Genomic DNA, 17709 nt, shown 5'->3' with positions numbered 1-17709 from the left:
CCCGGAGCCCACTGGTGAGGTTGGTTCCGTTTTTAGTTAACAGGTGGCCTCGTTACAGATACTTGGATCTCACTGGCTTCTTGCCCTTCATCTCAGCAGAAGAACCAAGGTTTGAATTGCCAATGAAATGTAAAAACCTGTTTCAATACCCCAAGAAGATGGGCTTCAAGTCCGGTGAGGCAAAGATCATTCTTTGAAACAGGGGTGGTTCCAAAGGGTGTTAATAATGTAATTCCCTCGCGGACCCGTAGGAGCACCAACTCCATCCATTCCTTTTTTTTTTTTTAATTTTTTATTGTTATGTTAATCACCATATATTACATCATTTGTTTTGGTGTAGTGTTCCATGATTCATTGTTTGTTCATAACACCCAGTGCTCCATGCAGTACGTGCCCTCTTTAATACCCACCAGGCTAACCCATCCCCCTACCCCCCTCCCCTCTAGAACCCTCAGTTTGTTTTTCAGAGTCCATCGTCTCTCCTGGTTCGTCTCCCCCTCTGACTTACTCCCCTTCATTCTTCCCCTCCTGCTATCTTCTTCTTCTTTTTTTTTTTTTTAACATATATTGCGTTATTTGTTTCAGAGGTACAGATCTGTGATTCAGCACTCTTGCACAATTCACAGGGCTCAAGGAGCCTTGTGATATCCTTGATCTCGCTCCTTGCCTCCCTGCCTGGACCGTGATGACTCCCTCCCATTTTAGGCAACTCTGGGCTTATAAATACCCCTAATAGAGAAATAGGTGAAACTCTCTTCCACTTGACCATCAGAACCGCCATCGGTCAACAGCTGGAAAATACTTAAGCACTTTATACTATATGTGGAACATGCCTACTGTTACAGTACCCATATCAACCACCCCCAGCCTCCTGTGACCAGGTGTGCCTAGGACTCCCTGGGCTACTTTTGGATCGTCTAGAATCTTCAGGTCCCCTTCTTCCAAACTGTAGGGTAGGGATTCTTAATCTAAGACCCATGTCTGTGGGCCCCATGAAAATCTTTGCATTTTTTGTGTCTATTTGGATTTGTAAACTTTTCGAGGGAGAAGGACCCATGAGCTTCTACCAGATTCTCAAAAGGCTAAAAGCCCCTTTCCCAGAGAGGTGGGAGCCTCACACTCACAGGCAAGGCCCAGGGTAGGAGATGGAAGATCCAGTTCCTTCTCTCACATGGGACCCTGTCAAAAGAAGTCTGTTTGTGGCATTTGGAAGAGATTATCACAATAGAACCCACATCGTCAGTAGGCTCCCTGGTTACAATCCCTTATCCACATTTGTAATTTACAAAACTCTGAAAATCAAACATTTTCTATATTTTTGGCACCTAAACTGATTTGGCACCAAAAACTGAGACTGATCTTTAGTTCACTTAGTGTGAAGAGTCCTATATTTCACAAAAATATTCTTTGATTAAAGTCTGCTGTCCCCAAAACTTCTGGGAGTACTATGGAGAATACTGTATATGCACCAGAATAATAATAATAATTCAGAAACAGTCTAGCCCCAGGGTTTTATGACAGGGATCATGGCTCTATACACTGCATTTTATATTGATTCTACACTTTTGTGGGGCGGCATGAAAGGCAGAATTTATAAAATTATTTCTACAATAACTGTACTTTGGGTTCTAAGTGCCTGATAATTTAACTTTTAAAAATTGTTTATTATTCCACAAATATTTATTGAGTGTTTTATGCAAGATACCTGGTCATAAATTGGGGCAAATTAATTTTGGTGCAATCAAAATTAATTTAGTCACTTCATTAAGAGTAGTTTAATCATTAGGCCAAATCTGCCTCATTGTATAAAATGAGATAGAAATTGTAAGAGACACTTAACTCTAAGAAACAAACAGGGTTGTTGGAGGGGAGGCGGGTGGGGGGATGGGGTAGCTGGGTGGTGGGCATTAAGGAGGGCACGTGATGTGATGAGCCCTGGGTGTGACGTGCAACTGATGAATCACTAAATTCTACCCCTGAAATTAATAATACAGTATATGTTAACTAAAAAACAAAAAAGAAAGAAAGAAATTGTAAATTTTGTCATTCTTACATGTGTATGTTAGTGTAATGAGATACAAAATCATTGACTAAACCCTGCTTCAACTTTCCATAACCTTAATTAGTATACAAGTATGCATAATATGTATAGTATGAATTTATTCTGTATCACTCAAACACAAGTGGTATATTTACCTTCTGAAGCAAACAGATCTGGTTCATCCTCCCCCAAACACCCACTAAGGTAGGCAAAAAATGCAATCTCGGGCGTGTTTGGGGGATGGAGAGAGTGTGGGTGGCCTTATACAGATGAGAACACCGGGGAAGGGCTTCTGGTCCTTCCTTCTCATCACTTACGTGCTCCTTGTCCAAGCACATTGATCACTAAGAGGCTGATACCTCCTGTTTTCAAACTACCCATGCCCCTGTATGCACACTTCTTCCTGGAGCTTTGGCCAGTGCTCCCACGGCCACAGGGACTCATCCCAGGCACCCACTCATTCTGACTCTACCCTCCCATCACGTGAGCACAGCATAAGACAGAGACAGAAGCCTTCACTGCCCACCACCCCTCATCCTTCTGGTCCCATGGAAATCCCTCTCTCCTCCAAGTCACACCACCCAAGAGTGTAAAATATTCTAAGTTGGGAGTCAGGCTTCAGTCATGCTGGACATGGTGTAGGACATGACAGCCCCACCCACCTCTGTTGTAATCCAGCCCGATCCACACTGCCTGGGTCTGCCATTCCCCTAGCCAGCTCCTAAGGTATTAAAGTGCCTGGCCTTCCAGTAGGTGTCCTAGAGAATGGCTTCCGCTTTCCAATTTTCAGTGTGCTCAAAAACCTATTCCAAAATACTCAAATATCCAACCAGAGCCCTTATTAAATTGTTCCCGGTGGGAAAATAAGGACCTTTGGAGGCATAGTTGTAAAGACAGTCCATCAACTATTGATGTGATACAGATACTATGATCGTGTCATCCCTGTGTAGTCTGTCATAGGCAAGATTGAAATGCTTTATCCCCTAAAGCACCCTCGATTTCTGCTCGCTCACTTCCACTGCAGGCAGAACCACCTTTCCCATCACCTAGGCCAAACGTGTTAAGCCGAGTCTCAGATGATGGGTCCACAGCTGGGCCAATAGCTTCAGGTTAGGACTCCAGTGACACTGGTCACTAAGTGCTTTCTCACTCCAGGATGAAGACCATGTTTCTTTTAGATCCTAGAATCTAGTTTCAATCTCTCTCAGAATATAAATATAATAATATGTACACACATCTGCAGTGTGCACATATATGTACAGAAATGTCATATGGATGCACGTACATATGGGACCGGGGTTCTGTCTCCCACTTACTAGCTGTGTGCCCATCCGTAAGTGACTTCACAAAGCATCAGTTTGTTCATCTTTAAAAGGGGATAATAATGCAGTGAGGTTACATATACATTTGACACACTCAATGCAGTTATATAAGCTTGGTGCTTATAAGCTGGGAGTAATATTGTTTAGATACATTTTGTTTAAAACAGACTTCTGAATACAAGCCAACTTGTATTTCTTTAAAGCCCAAACTAACAGGAAAAATTGTCGATGTTGGATTTACTGAGAAATGGAATATCCGTATATTTCCTCTAAGCAGCTCAATGGCTTTCTAAGGGTCCTTTTGAATATATGAGGTCTTCATATATAACATTGGACTCTAAGGTTACACTCTAATTGCCTCATAACATATTATTGGAAGGATTATATCAGATAATCTACATAAAGCATTTAGTTCAATGCTTAACACACGGTAAGCCCTTAGTAAATGTTATCTATTATTATGGTTTTTAGTATAGCTTTAATAATAGAAGTAAGTACAGGTTTTTCAGTCAAAGAAGACCTGCTTTTCAATCCATTCCATGTGACTTTGTGGTTATATAACCTTGGACAAATGACTTACAGTCTTCAGCTGTTAAATAGACTACTGCTGACCTTGAACAGAGTATTCTGCATATGAAATCCCTGCCCTGGAGCGTGGCTATTCATTACATGCTCTTTTCCCTTCTAGTTTGCCTGTGTATGTGCGCACGTGTGCGGGATGGGGGTGGGGGAACACAAACGTGCATATCAGCGTATGTGTATGCATATTACTAGTAACAAACTGGATTATCTGCTTACACAGGCCAGAAGGAAATCTCAGTTGAAAAAAAGCACAACTGGAATGCACCACTTTTAAATTCCCAAAACAGTATGATTACCCAAAGAAGAGACGCTATGACTCATCGCATACTCTCAGCAAGGCTTCATAAGATTAAAGAGTTAAAAAATGAACTAGGGGATATCCATCGTAAATTGGAAGCCACGGTCATAGAAAATCAATTTTTGAAACAGCTTCAGCTTAGGCACTTGAAAGCTATAGGGAAATATGAGAATTCACAAAATAATCTACCTCAAATTATGGCAAAACATCAGAACGAAGTCAAAAATTTGAGGCAGCTACTTAGGCAATCCCAGGAAAAGGAAAGAAGTGCATCTAGGAAACTTCGAGAAGCTGGCAGTGAGCTGCTGAAGACTAAAGATGCCTTGCAGGCACTGCAGAAACTTTCTGAAGACAAAAACCTTGCAGAGAGGGAGGAACTTACTCAAAGATTGTCTGTTCTTACAACAAAAATGGAGGCAAATGACAAAAAAATACAGGTCCGTATTTCAGAGAAATTGTAATGTTCCAAAATGGACATGGAGAGGGTGTACATGCATCACGCTTGCCCCTGTGCAGTGAAGCATCACCAGCTGCTTTGCCTGCAGGGCCACACCAGTGATGCTGTCTAAGGGGGGTTCAGGGGCGGGGGAAGGGGAAATGTTCCTTCTGTGGTCTAGTGAGCTCATCCTGTGGCAGGGCTTGTTTGTCTGGAAATGACCATTCTCTAAGCCTGTTCGTGTGCTGGAAAGGTTTGTTGGGTTGTATGGGGTTGGGTTGGGTTGGGTTGGATTGGGTGGGTGAAACCTCTTAGAATCTGCTAACCTTCTACTTCAAACTATTTATTAAAAGCCTACTTTCCTAAAAGCCTGCCCCCTGCATCTCTCCCGCCCCTTTCCTCGTATTCCCTGGTCAACTGTCTTCTCACCACTGCACAGACATTGTTGGTATGTTGCAACAGAAGCGTTTCCCAGATAATGCTCCTGGGAACAGCGAGGGGAAAGGAACTACAATCATTGACATGAACACGTTGATCTTCCTGAATGGCACATGGTCATCAAAGGCTCGGGGACTGTACTATAAGGGATGATTTGGGAGAACACCCTGATTCTACTGAGAATTCTGCCAATTTTATGTTAGCCCTTGGTCTCTATGGACAAACATAAACTTAAAAAATGTACTGCTTAATGCCTTATTATATGATGGTAAGAGGCCGATTTTTTTATGAACTTGAAATAAGAAAATATCAAGTTCATTTCATGTACTTTTTTATCGGTTACTTCCTCTTTGGTAAAAATCCTCTATTTTCAAAGAGAATTTTCTCCCATAAAACGGGCATGTGAGCTCCAGAAAATGATGAGCAGCCTCATTTTCAGTCATGTAATTCATAATCCGAAGTTCTATTATTTGACCTTCCAGGTAATACTGGACCCATCTTAGCACGTGTCCGTCAGGGAAAAGTAAATGTATTTTTATCTCATCTACATATTTTTACATATACATGTTAAGTAGTTCCTGTTTTATATCTGTAACCAAAACCAAAAAGAATTCAAGAACTATTTTCTTACCAGATGCACTTAGTCATATGGGAAATTTTGTTTGGCTGCAGGGCATTTGGTGGTTGGAGAAAATGTTTATGAGCCAAAACATGTATTTTTTTTTAATGTTAATAGTTTGGAGACTGGGGTTTTTAGTGATTATTTCATCCTTCTAGCTTACCATATTGCCCGTTTTTCTTTAATGAGAAAGTATTAATACTATAATGTGGGAAAAAAGGAAAGAAAAGGCCTTTCGGCCAAGCCTCTGTCCAAGTCCAGACCATAGAGTTCTGCAATACAACTCTCATGCTCTGCAGGGGATGGAGGGGAGGTGCCCGCATAACCGTGAGCCCTGGGTGCAGATGGCCGCGGTGCTGGCAGAGACCTTCTGGTCTTAGAATTCCTCCCTCCTTGGGGAGGGGGGGTGGAGGGTGAGTCCCTGCAGGAGCTTCCAGGGTCTGTCAGCGGAGAGTTGAGCCCGCATTCGAGCCCGCACAGCTGCCGGCTGCTGGACAGCCCTCCAGCGACCGAGGCTTGACAGAGTTCCTGAATGCACCTGCCATGTTAGCACGACCTCTTGGGTTGAGTTTTAAAGCGTGGCATATTTATTCATTTTCAAGAAATGTTCAAAGGTGGTTTGTATTTTTTTAATCAAATTCCAGAGTGTAAAAAACATTAGGTTCAAAATATATCGATTCTCTAGAGTTGTGATCTGGGGTTTTTTGGCTTTTCTGTCTGTATGTGTGGTTATATTTAGTTCTAATCTATGTCCCCTGTAGCAGTCATGCACTAAAATTGTATTAAAACTTCACACTTCTCATAAATGCAATTAGTTCCATTACAATTGAAGTTTTGTGTTTTTTTTTTTTAACAATACTACACTGGTTACTGAAGAGTTGAAATATATACTGTTTTCAGAGCTTGGAAAAACAACTGAGGTTGAACAATAGAGCCTTTAATCGGCAGCTGGCCATTGAGACCCGGAAGACCTTAGCAGCTCAAGCAGCTACAAAGACTCTGCAAATGGAAATAAAACGCCTTCAGCAAAAAGTTAAGGTACTTCTTTTAAAGCACAGTGTAACAAAATTTGTGAAGTTCTGCTTCCCAAAATATCAAAGCTATTCTTTAAATTATTTAACTTCAAGAATCTATTTCTCAAATTAACTTTTTGTCCCTACAACCATATGAACAGATAGAGGATCTGAAATTACTGGATGAGTTCACAGCCTGGTGAATTATGTGCTGAGAAAAGATTTGAGAAAAATCAAATCTCTAAGCTATTCATAACAAAACTTCCTGTTAACATTCTCATTCCGTCACATGAATTAATATTATTGTGTTTTCTTATCATGTTAATGGAATCCAAACTAAGTTTTTTTTTAATTGCCTTACATCTTCAAAATATTGTGAGTAACTTTAGTGGCCCACAGATTTATTTTAAAGTCTCTCTTGGAAATGTTTGCAAAACTGTCTTTTAAAGTGTGTTTTAGGGGCACCTGATTGACTCAGTCAGTTGAGCGTCCAACTCAAGTTTGGCTCAGGTCATGATCTCAGGGTAGTGAGATCGAGCTTCATATGTGCCTCCATGCTCGGTGTGGAGTCTGCTCCCGATTCTGTCTCTCCCTCTCCCTCTGCCCCTTCTCCCTACTCACACTCTAAATAAATAAATAAATAAAATATTTTTAAAAGAAAAAAAAAAATAAACTGTGCTTTAAAGATGAGAATTAGGGCGCCTGGCTGGCTCAGTCGGTTAAGCGTCTGCCTTCGGCTCAGGTCATGATCGCAGGGTCCTGGGATTGAGTCCCGCATCAGGCTCCCTGCTCAGCGGGGAGCCTGCTTCTCCCTCTCCCTCTCCCTCTCTCTCTTAAATAAATAAAAATAAAATCTTTTACATATTAATTTCAATGTTTTGGATCTTGCTTGGAATCTGATTCAAGCAAACTTTTGAAAAAAATTATAGGACAGTTGGAAAAATGTGAAACAAACTGAATATTTGATATTATGGGATTATTATTGATTTTTTTGGTGGGTGAAATTGTTGATATTGTGGTTAGGTTTTAAAAAGGATGCCCCTTAATGATGTAATGTATGGTGCTTAACATAACATAATAATAAAAAAAAGACAAAGAGAATAACATAACAAAAACTTATCACATGAACTTAACAAAATTATGAACAAATATAAACATTATGTCATTAAAAAAAAAAAGGATGCCCTTGTCTGCTATGGATACACAGTGAAGGACTTACATATTAAATTATATGATGTCTAGAATTTGCCTCAAAATAATTCCCAGACAGAGAATAGAATCAGAGATCAGAGAGGGTGGTGTGTAGAGAGAAACAGACAGGGCATGAGTTGTTCATCGATGAATCTGGTTTATTGGTTCATGGAGATTCACTGTACTATTTTCTCTACTTTTGTATATTTTTGATATTTTTATAATAAAATGCTTTCAAAGGGAAAAATAAGAAAAATCACATTTATGCATAAAAAAGAGTTGAAATAGATGAAGAAGATGGGCTAAATACACATTTTTAATCCCTTCCTGCCCCAACACCATGGAAATGACAGAAAACATACTTTTAAAATAATAACCTGGGGCGCCTGCGTGGCTCAGTCGTTAAGCATGTGCCTTCAGCTCAGGTCATGATCCCAGGGTCCTGGGATCAAGCCCTGCATCGGGCTCCCTGCTCAGCGGGAAGCCTGCTTCACCCTCTCCCACTCCCCCTGCTTGTGTTCCCTCTCTCGCTGTCTCACTCTGTCAAATAAATAAATAAATAAAATCTTGGCGGGGGGACAATAACCCATAACCCCAGAAAAGATACCACAATTGTACCAGAACTGCCAAAGAATTTCTGGAAGATAAAAGGATCAAAAACAATTTTTTGGATTGATGGAGAAACTAGACACAGATAATCACAACCTAAATCACACTGCAGAAAAATGGCTGGTGAGGTAACAGGAATGGGGAGGGAAACCCCAAACTCAGAATCAACACAAGTGGCCAGCAGGAGCAGAGCCTTGGGGCAGCCATCTTCGCGTTTGGCTGAAGTGAGGTCCTTAGACTTGGCCACACATTCATCATCTGGGGAGCTTTGAAAACTCATTGCCCTGGCCACATCCATACCTGCAAAATCAGAATCTCTGGGGTGGGACCAGGCATCAGGAGACCAACTGCTGTCAGGAGAGGTGGGGACCTTACACCACATTCACCAGCAGATAAATGGGGATTCTGGTTTGCGCTGAGAAAGACATTGTTCACTCTGGCCTCAACTGTTGGGGATGATAGCCCATATCTAACTGCCCTCCCTTCAAAACGTGGAAGGAATCAGTAAAGGACTGAAAGAAAGTAGACACACAAAAGCAAAGAGCTGGGGGCAAGTCATCGGCAAACAGTAGATATTTGGGTACATTTATTGAAGACAGAAAGTGTGTGGAAGTGTTTATGTGGATGACACAGAGCAGAAGAAGCCACAGCAAGAGGTGCTGGAGAAGGATTTGTCCAGCGGAGGACAGGAGGGAAAAGCACTTGAGCACATGGGACTGAGTCACCAAGCTCACCTGCCTGTCCTGTCAACAGCACTCACAGTACCTGAGTCCAGCATCTTCCATCAGGCAGGAAGTTTGTGAATGAATTGCTTGAGAAGAAACCAGCCACCCAGGGTAAAATGCTGACATTCCAGGTAAAGCCCTTCAGAGAGTACATTCTGGAATGTGGGAGGCATTTAGTCAAATGACTTGCCTCAAAGTGAAACCTGACAGTCAGCATGTCCCATTGATTTACCCAGAGCCAGCCTGCCTCCCTGTCCAGGAAAGAAGCCTACTAAAGAAATAAATTTCCGTATAAAATAAATAGTAAGGTAAATAAAATAATCCAGCCCCTTATTTTTAAATATGTTCAAGCAACCACATCTGTGAAGAAAACCAGCAGCATGAAGAAAGCACGGGAATAGCAAGCAGAACAGCTCACCCTGTAGGTTTAGTTTAATATCCAGGAAAGAAGATACTATGCCCATAAAGTAAGAATGTTATGAACAGGGAAAAAATCAGAAAACAGCAAGTGAAAACTAAAAGATGATTCCAGCATATGAAACTCAGTAGAAGAGCGAGGAGATAAGGAAAATCCATGGACATGGAGGAAATCTCCCAAAAACAAAGAGCCAGAAGACAGATGAAAAACACATGGAGGAAAATAAGACACAAAGGAGTGTGTTGTACAAAATAATTTAAACAATCCACTGGTTCATTTCCCATAACTCAGTCGTTACACCCATGGCCTATCACCTATAGTTTCTTCCTGCATTCAGGATATACTCCTACCTTCTTTCCAGTCCTGTTTCATCTGGAAAAATGAGATTGCCTCTTATGCCTCATGGTCATCCGTGGTACTGACCCAAGGAGAAAAGGAATAGAAACTTCAAGGATGTTTTAGTGTCCTGACTGCTTCAGTCACTATGGCTGCATAACATATTACTCCACAACTTTTAGTGGCTTAAGAAATGAGAATATTAATTTTGTTCATGAATCCATAATTCGGGCAGGGCTTGCTGGAAAGAGCTCATCTCTGCCACTCTTGACATCAGCTAAGGTGGTTCAAAGACTGGGGGCTGGAATTCTCTGAAGTCTCACACATATGTCTGCAGTTGGTGCCAACTGACAGCTGAGATCATACCTGGGGTATTGGCCAGAACCACCCACATGTGGTGTGGGCTTCCTCACAACATGGCGGCTAGGTTCCAAGGAGAAGAGTGGACAGATACAGACAGGAAGAGAACCAGTCACATAGCGTCTCTTCCACCTCATTCCCTTTGTCAAGGCAGTACAAGAGGAGGAGCAATGGACTCTTGATGGGGAGTCACAGGGTTCTGGAAGAGTATGGGACCAGAAATATTGCTGAACCAATTTTAGAAAAATGCAGTCTGCCATATTAACATAAATCATTAATACCTGAGTTTGGGAGGGCATGGTCCCAAAGATCAGAATTTCTGTTTCTGTACTTTGAAACTCATTTTCTTTTCTTTTCTTTTCTTTTTAAGATTTTATTTATCTTGGGGACGGAGGGAGGGAGTGAGAGAGAGAGAGATGGGGAGCACAAGAGGGGTAGAGAGGCAGAGGAAGTAGCCGACTCCCTGCCACGCAGGGAGCCTGATTTGGGACTCGATCCCAGGACCCTGGGATCATGACCTGAGCTGAAGGCAGACGCTTAGCCAACTGAGCCCCCCAGGTGCCCTGAAACTCATTTTCGAAGTCATCCAACAGCAATTCTAGACTCTGCTCCATTTCTAGAGTATGGACCAAAGTAAGGGGATAGAATGTCAGTCTTCCACAGCTCCCAGACGAGGTACTGCCGCTCCACCCTACATCTGGGCTACAAGCTCACCCCTGCCAAAGTGGCATTGTCTATTAAGATATTGTTTCCTGTCTTTTGGAAGCCAGCTATCCTGATCTTAATATGGTTTCCACCATGACCCAACTTCCCATTGAACTCTGACCTGATAGTCTCTGAGCTTGTGAGTAGTCTTTCCTATAAATATTCCCCAAGCATTCCATGAGCATTCCTAGATGTGGATTTTCCTTCTTACTGCTTCTCTTGATTAACTGACCTCAACTACACAAGTGTCCTGGGTTGCGTTCTGAACCTGTTGTCTTTGATTTTGAGCCCAGCTCTGTGGAGGGCATCCAGACTTGAACATTTGTTCCAAGCCTGAGGGAGGACTGTCCTTCACGTGACTTCCTTTTGCCCCCAGCCAGCCCTGCAGCAGCCACCTGCCAGTCAGCCATTCTTACCTGCCTTCTTCCTGCTCTCTGCTGCTGAAGCAAATACTCCAGCCTCCAAGGAGAGGGACCAAATCAAAAGAAATAACTGAATTTTCCAGACGATCAACGCTTGTCCCTCTAAACATCAAAACCATTCCTGTCTTAACTGGTAGGGGTAAAAAAAAAAATCTTAGACCTACATTATATTCTTCTTAAACATAATATCTAGAATAAACTCGATCAATTTTTCGTGGCATCAAAGTGTCCCCATTACTGTTCTTTCTTGCTAAATGCAGTGTTATCACAATTAGAAATAAAAAGAGAAACATACTGTAACATTTTTGTTCCCAGAAACTTAATTTCTAGAAAAGATTAATATTCTCATATGTTATCCATTTACCTCTGATAGCAGATTAATTTTATGATTAAAATAAATACAAACCAGCCGCGTCTGGGTGACGCAGTCGGTTAAGTGTCTGCCTTTGGCTCAGGTCATGATCCCAGGGTCCTGGGATCGAGCCCCACGTTGAGCTCCCTGCTCAGCAGGGAGCCTGCTTCTCCCTCTGCTGCTCCCCTGGCTTGTTCTCTTTCTCTCTCTCTCTGTCAAATAAATAAATAAAACCTTTAAAAAAATAAAAAATAAATACAAACCCTGCCTGCTCCAGGTCAGATGTGCAAACATATGTAATGTTTTTTATTTTCCATAACTGAACTGTACTCCCTTATGAGCCCCATTCCCACAGGTGGGAGGTGGGGACACGGACAGATACGGAGACTATACAGAAGCTTGTCTCAGTCTGTTCCAGTTGAAACTGGTCTGAGTTTAGGTTGTCTCTGAGGCTTGCAGCAGTTTTCCCTAACCCCATCTCCCATTTCTCAATGGAGATAGCATCTAGCCAGGGCAGGGGGCAGGGAGGACGTACACGTTCTGTTGGTAAAAGGGGAAAGAGGCGCCTGGCCCTCTGGAACCTCTAGACCTAATTCTACTGAGGAATGACTGGCCTTAACTAGCCAAGTCCCCAGGACCTGAATATGGCTGGTGAAACTCATGGCCTCTTCTCAGTAGGTCCAATCTTAGTGATTTTCGCTTGTTGTCTGTGGATGCCAATGCCTTGAGATCCATCTGCCATCTGATCCTTGGCTAGACCGTCGATCCCAAAGCCTATGCTGTGGGATCACCTGGGTCAGTAACCTTGAGGAGTGGGGAGCAGGTTCGCTAGCTTTCTGCACAGCTCCCCTCTGTGGGGTCCCACTCCTTGTGTAAGTGAGGGAAGCACTCTCTTTAGCCCTTTGCGTGGACATTGCATTTAGCCTTTTCCACTTACCACTTGGCAATGCCATGTTACTCTTGCTCCACACTGACCTGGGGGCTTGATGAAGGCGTTTGAATTTCCTGGGCCACGCCAAGGCCTCCTGTGCTGAGAGTTTCCCAAACCTCAGAGTTGTTTCTTCACCCTCTTCATATCTCTGAGGGGCACAGGGAGACCAGAACCCCATCCGATCTCTCTCTCTCTCTCCCTACCCCGCATCTCTGCCCCCACCCTTCCCTGGGCCCCCTCCTCCAGGCTTTCCTGCCTAATCACACAGTAGAAGACACCCTTCACTCATACATTCCTTTTGACTGTGGTTTTGGCTAAAACTTGGTGATCTTGAGTCTAACAGGCTTGCCTCTTGATGCACGTGTGAGAGGAGTGTTTGGTGCTTAGTGAAACCTTTTTTTTTTTTTTTCCTCAGCAAGCCAGGATTTCACACATTTTGTTTTGCCAAGACTTTAAAAAGTCAATACTTTTGGGGCGCCTGGGTGGCTCAGTCGGCTGAGTGTCCGACTCTTGGTTTTGGCTCAGGTCATGATCTCAGGGTCATGAACAAAGAGTCTGCTTGGGATTCTCTCTCCCTCTGCCCCTCCTGCTTGTGCTCATGCTCTCTCTCTCTCTCTCTCTCTCAAATAAACAAATAAATCTTTAAAAAGTAAAAATAATAAAATAAAAAGTCAATACTGAGATTTAAAGCTGAACAATGATGCCTTTGTTCTAGGCTTTACCCACCCTGCATGTACTGTCTAAATGCAGCCGTGTCTAGTAGAACTTCCTGTGCTGATGGGAATGTTCTACCTGCACCACTCAACAGTGTGGTCACCAGCCACGGGCAGCTACTGAGCGCTGGAAACATGGGTAATGTGAGGGAGGACTGAATTGTTCATTTCATTTTAATTAGTTTAGATCACAACGTGGCTAGTGCTATACCGGACCATGAGAAAAAACGAGCAAACTTCATGGCACAGACCCAGGGGACAGAAAACCTCCAGTGAAAGAAGCTGGCTCGCAAAGCCCTCGGCGATATTGTCCCCGTCACAAAAGTCTGTTGCTCTGTTAAAAAGTACTTTTTGGTGTCGGGGATGATATATAAGGTTATGGCCTATTTCTGTTTCTGCTAGCATCTATAGATTTTATTCAAAAAATACTGAGCCCACTTAAATTGTTTTATAGAAAAAAATGGAGGCTGATCAGAGCAAATATTTATATAAATATTGGTATTGTGATTCTCTTTAGGAGAAGGATCGAGAGCTTGAAATTAGAAACATCTATACTAGTCGGATACTTAAAAATTTACATGACAAAGAAGATTATCCAAAAGGTACGTTTTAATTATTTTTGCTCAAAATCTATTTTTAAGGATGGAGTCATATTTTTCTACTTTATATCATGCAAATAAGGGATATTTGAAAAATCAGTTTCACTAGGCATTGAAACATTTTGGGATTCTAGAAGAATAATGAGCCGTGGGATATGGTCGAAACAGTAGGAGAAATAGACATGCTCTCCTGTCCTCCCAGCCCCCGCTCAGTCCGGCATGTCCTTACTGCAGGCAGAGCAGGAGCCCCACTTCCCAGCCGGGAGCAAAATGTCTGCCAGACAGTGAACTTTCCGAGTACATCTGTTGGCCAGTGTGGGGGGTTTTTAAATCATCATTATTTAGGTACAATTTGCCTCAGTAAAATGCACCCATTTTAAGTGTGCACTTTGGCAGGTTTTGACAAAAGCTGACATGCATGTGACCAGCACCCCAGTCAGTACAGACCCCCACTCCTCAGGAGGACCCCTCATGACCCCCTGCGATCAGGAGTCCCTGGCCCTGGCCTGAGGCAACCGCTGATTTCCCTTGTCAGAGCAGCCTTCTTTGCCCGTCCTAGAATTTCCTGTGAGTGGAATCACATAGCAGGTGCTCTTCCGTGTCTGGCTTCTTTTCTTCAGCCTAATGCTTTTGAGATTTGCCCATGTTGCTGTTGCCATCATTCGTTTGTACCTTTTCATTGCTGAGTAGTATTTTTCCTTCAAGACAGGCCGTACTTATCCACCATCCCCAAGATCTGCCGGCGTAAGGCTTTGCTCAGAAGAAATACAATAGGAACACTCACCCCTAGTTTGGTAGAAAAAGCCACTACGTGCTTACTTTTTTGTTGTTTTTTGTTGATGGTGGGTTTTTTTAATTTAAATTCAATTACTTAACATATAGTGTATTATTAGTTTCAGAGGTAGAGTTCAGTGATTCATCAGTCTTATATGATACTCAGTGCTCATTACATCCCATGCCCTCCTTAATGCCCATCATCCAGTTACCCTATCCCCCACTCCCCCTCCAGCAACCCTCAGTTTGTTTCCTATGATTAAGAGTCTTTTACGATTTTTCGCTGTCTCTGATTTCATCTTGTTTTATTTTTCCCTCCCTTCCTCTATGATCCTCTGTCTTATTTTTTAAACTCCACATACGAGTGAGATATGATCATTGTCTTTCTCTGACTGACTTATTTCGCTTAGCATAATACCCACTAGTTCCACCCAAGTCATTGCAAATGGTAAGATTTCATTTTTGATGGCTGCATAATATTCCATTGCATATATGAACCACATCTCCTTTATCTATTCATCTGTCGGTGGACATCTGAGCTCTTTCCACATTTTGGCTATGGTGGACATTGCTGCGATAAACATTGGGGTGCAGGTGCTCCTTCAGATCACTACATTTGTATCTTTGGGGTAAATACCCAGTAGTGCAATTGCAGGATTGTATGGTAGCTCTATTTCCAATTTTTGAGGAACCTCCATACTCTTCTCCAGAGTGGCTGCACCAGCTTGCATTCCCACCAACAGTGTAGGAGGGTTCCCCTTTCTCCGCATCCCCGCCAACATCTGTCGTTTCCTGACTTGTTAATTCTAGCCATTCTGACGGGTGTGAGGTGGTATCTCATTGAGGTTTTGATTTGTATTTCTCTGATGCCAGGTGATATGAAGCATTTTTTCATGTGTCTGTTGGCCATTTGTATGTCTTCCTTGGAGAAAGGTCTGTTCATGTCTTCTGCCCATTTCTTGTTTGGATTATTTGTTCTTTGGGTGTTGAGTTTGGTAAGCTCTTTATAGATTTTGGATACTAGCCCTTTATCTGATAAGACATTTGTAAATATCTTCTCCCATTCTGTCAGTTGTCTTTCAGTTTTGCTGACTGTTTCTTTTGCTGTGCAAAAGCTTTTTATCTTGATGAAGTCCCAATAGTTCATTTTTGCCTTTGTTTCCCTTGCCTTTGGAGATGTGTCTAGCAAGAAGTCGCTGCGGCCGAGGTCACAGAGGTTGTTGCCTTTGTTCTCCTCTAGGATTTTGATGGACTCCTGTCTTACATTTAGGTCTTTCATCCATTTTGAGTCTGTTTTTGGGTATAGTGTAAGGAAATGGTCCAGTTTCATTCTTCTGCATGTGGCTGTCCAATTTCCCTAACTCCATTTGTTGAAGAGACTGCCTTTTTTCCATTGGACATTCTTTCCTGCTTTGTTGATGATTAGTGGACCATACAGTTGAGGGTCCATTTCTGGGTTCTCTATTCTGTTCCATTGATCTATGTGTCTGTTTTTGTGCCAGTACCATACTGTCTTGATGATGACAGCTTAGTAGTACAACTTGAACTCCAGAACTGTGATTCCCCCAGCTTTGCTTTTCTTTTTCAACATTCCTCTGGCTATTCGGGGTCTTTTCTGGTTCCATACAAATTTTAGGATTATTTGTTCAAGCTTTGTGAAAAAAAATTGATGGTATTTTGATAGGGGTTGCATTGAATGTATAGATTGTTCTAGGTAGCATAGACATTTTAACAATATTTGTCCTTCCGATCCATGAGCATGGAATGTTTTTCCATTTCTTTGTGTCTTCCCCCATTTCTTTCATGACTGTTCTATCGTTTTCTGAGTACAGATCCTTTGCCTCTTTGGTTAGGTTTATTTCTAAGTATCTTAGGGGTTTTGGTGCAATTGTAAATGGGATTGACTCCTTAATTTCTCTTTCTTCTGTCTCATTGTTAGTGTATAGAAGTGCAACTGATTTCTGTGCATTGATTTTCTATCCTGCCACTTTGCTGAATTCCTGTAGGAGTTCTAGCAGTTTTGGGGTGGAGTCTTTTGGGTTTTCCACATAGGGTATTTGTCATCTGTCTACACGCTTACTTTTAAAGGCAACAGCCTCAAATTTCCTTGCCTTCCTTTGTTTGCTTCTGCTTTGTAATCCAGATTAATAGCTAGCAGAGATGATCATACCAACCACGGGGTCATTTAAATGGGATCACACTTGGAGGAAAGTGTAGGTTTAGTGGCAGGCTCCAGCGTGAGCCATCATTCTAACCATTGGTAACCAAGAGCACCGCCACAGGAGGTCGCTGTGGCTCACTGCCTCACGACTGTGTGTCTGGGCAGGGAAGGCGTGTCCACCAACAGCAAGGCCCTCCTGGCCTAAAGCCTCCTGGACACCCATAACCTATGTGGCCCAAAATAAGACAAAACCGGTGAAATGGTAGGGTAAAGGGGAACCGGCAAATGTTATCCATATTTTGGGGAAAAAAAAGTTTTAAATGTCTGTACACTCTTACACTACAAACTTCAGTGTTGTTTTATATCTAAAATCAATGTTGCTTCCACATGTAAAATGTTTCTTACATATAATGTATCTGTTCTGTAGTTTCTTCAACAAAATCTGTACAAGCAGACAGAAGGTTTTCATTGACAAGTATGAAACACCAGGAAACCCAAAAATCGGAAGATGCTCCATCTTTGACAGCTAAGGTACAACAGATTTGAATTCTTGCAGTGTCTGAACATATCTTTATGAAAACAGGGCATAAACAGTCTCTTATTCTCCACAAAAAGTATTTATATTCATTGAACAAAATACAATTTAAAATTGCCTGTACCCCCC

At 42.3% G+C, this 17709-nt stretch overlaps 2 protein-coding genes across 4 annotated transcripts in view; one reads left to right on the top strand and one right to left on the bottom strand.

Annotated features, from left to right (window-relative positions):
- The window catches only part of GET1 (guided entry of tail-anchored proteins factor 1), a 65059-nt gene that overhangs the window by 14226 nt on the left and 33124 nt on the right, over window positions 1-17709 (bottom strand). The window lies entirely within an intron of this gene.
- The window catches only part of LCA5L (lebercilin LCA5 like), a 40141-nt gene that overhangs the window by 17943 nt on the left and 4489 nt on the right, over window positions 1-17709 (top strand). The window contains exons 5-9 of one of the 2 annotated variants that reach the window (XM_073887093.1): window positions 37-174; window positions 4166-4680; window positions 6637-6774; window positions 14029-14113; window positions 17473-17576. In XM_073887093.1, coding sequence (XP_073743194.1) covers window positions 37-174; window positions 4166-4680; window positions 6637-6774; window positions 14029-14113; window positions 17473-17576 — 980 coding nt within the window. Of the gene's footprint in view, window positions 1-36; window positions 175-4165; window positions 4681-6612; window positions 6775-14028; window positions 14114-17472; window positions 17577-17709 lie in introns of those variants that run through there. The other variant, XM_073887092.1, reaches the window with a different exon arrangement.

This window comes from Callorhinus ursinus, unplaced genomic scaffold (genome assembly GCF_003265705.2).
Source record: "Callorhinus ursinus isolate GAN/ISIS: 27379988/994484 unplaced genomic scaffold, GSC_fseal_2.0 scaffold75, whole genome shotgun sequence".
NCBI classification, from domain to species: Eukaryota; Metazoa; Chordata; class Mammalia; order Carnivora; family Otariidae; genus Callorhinus; species Callorhinus ursinus.
This window is presented reverse-complemented; position numbering and strand designations above follow the sequence as displayed.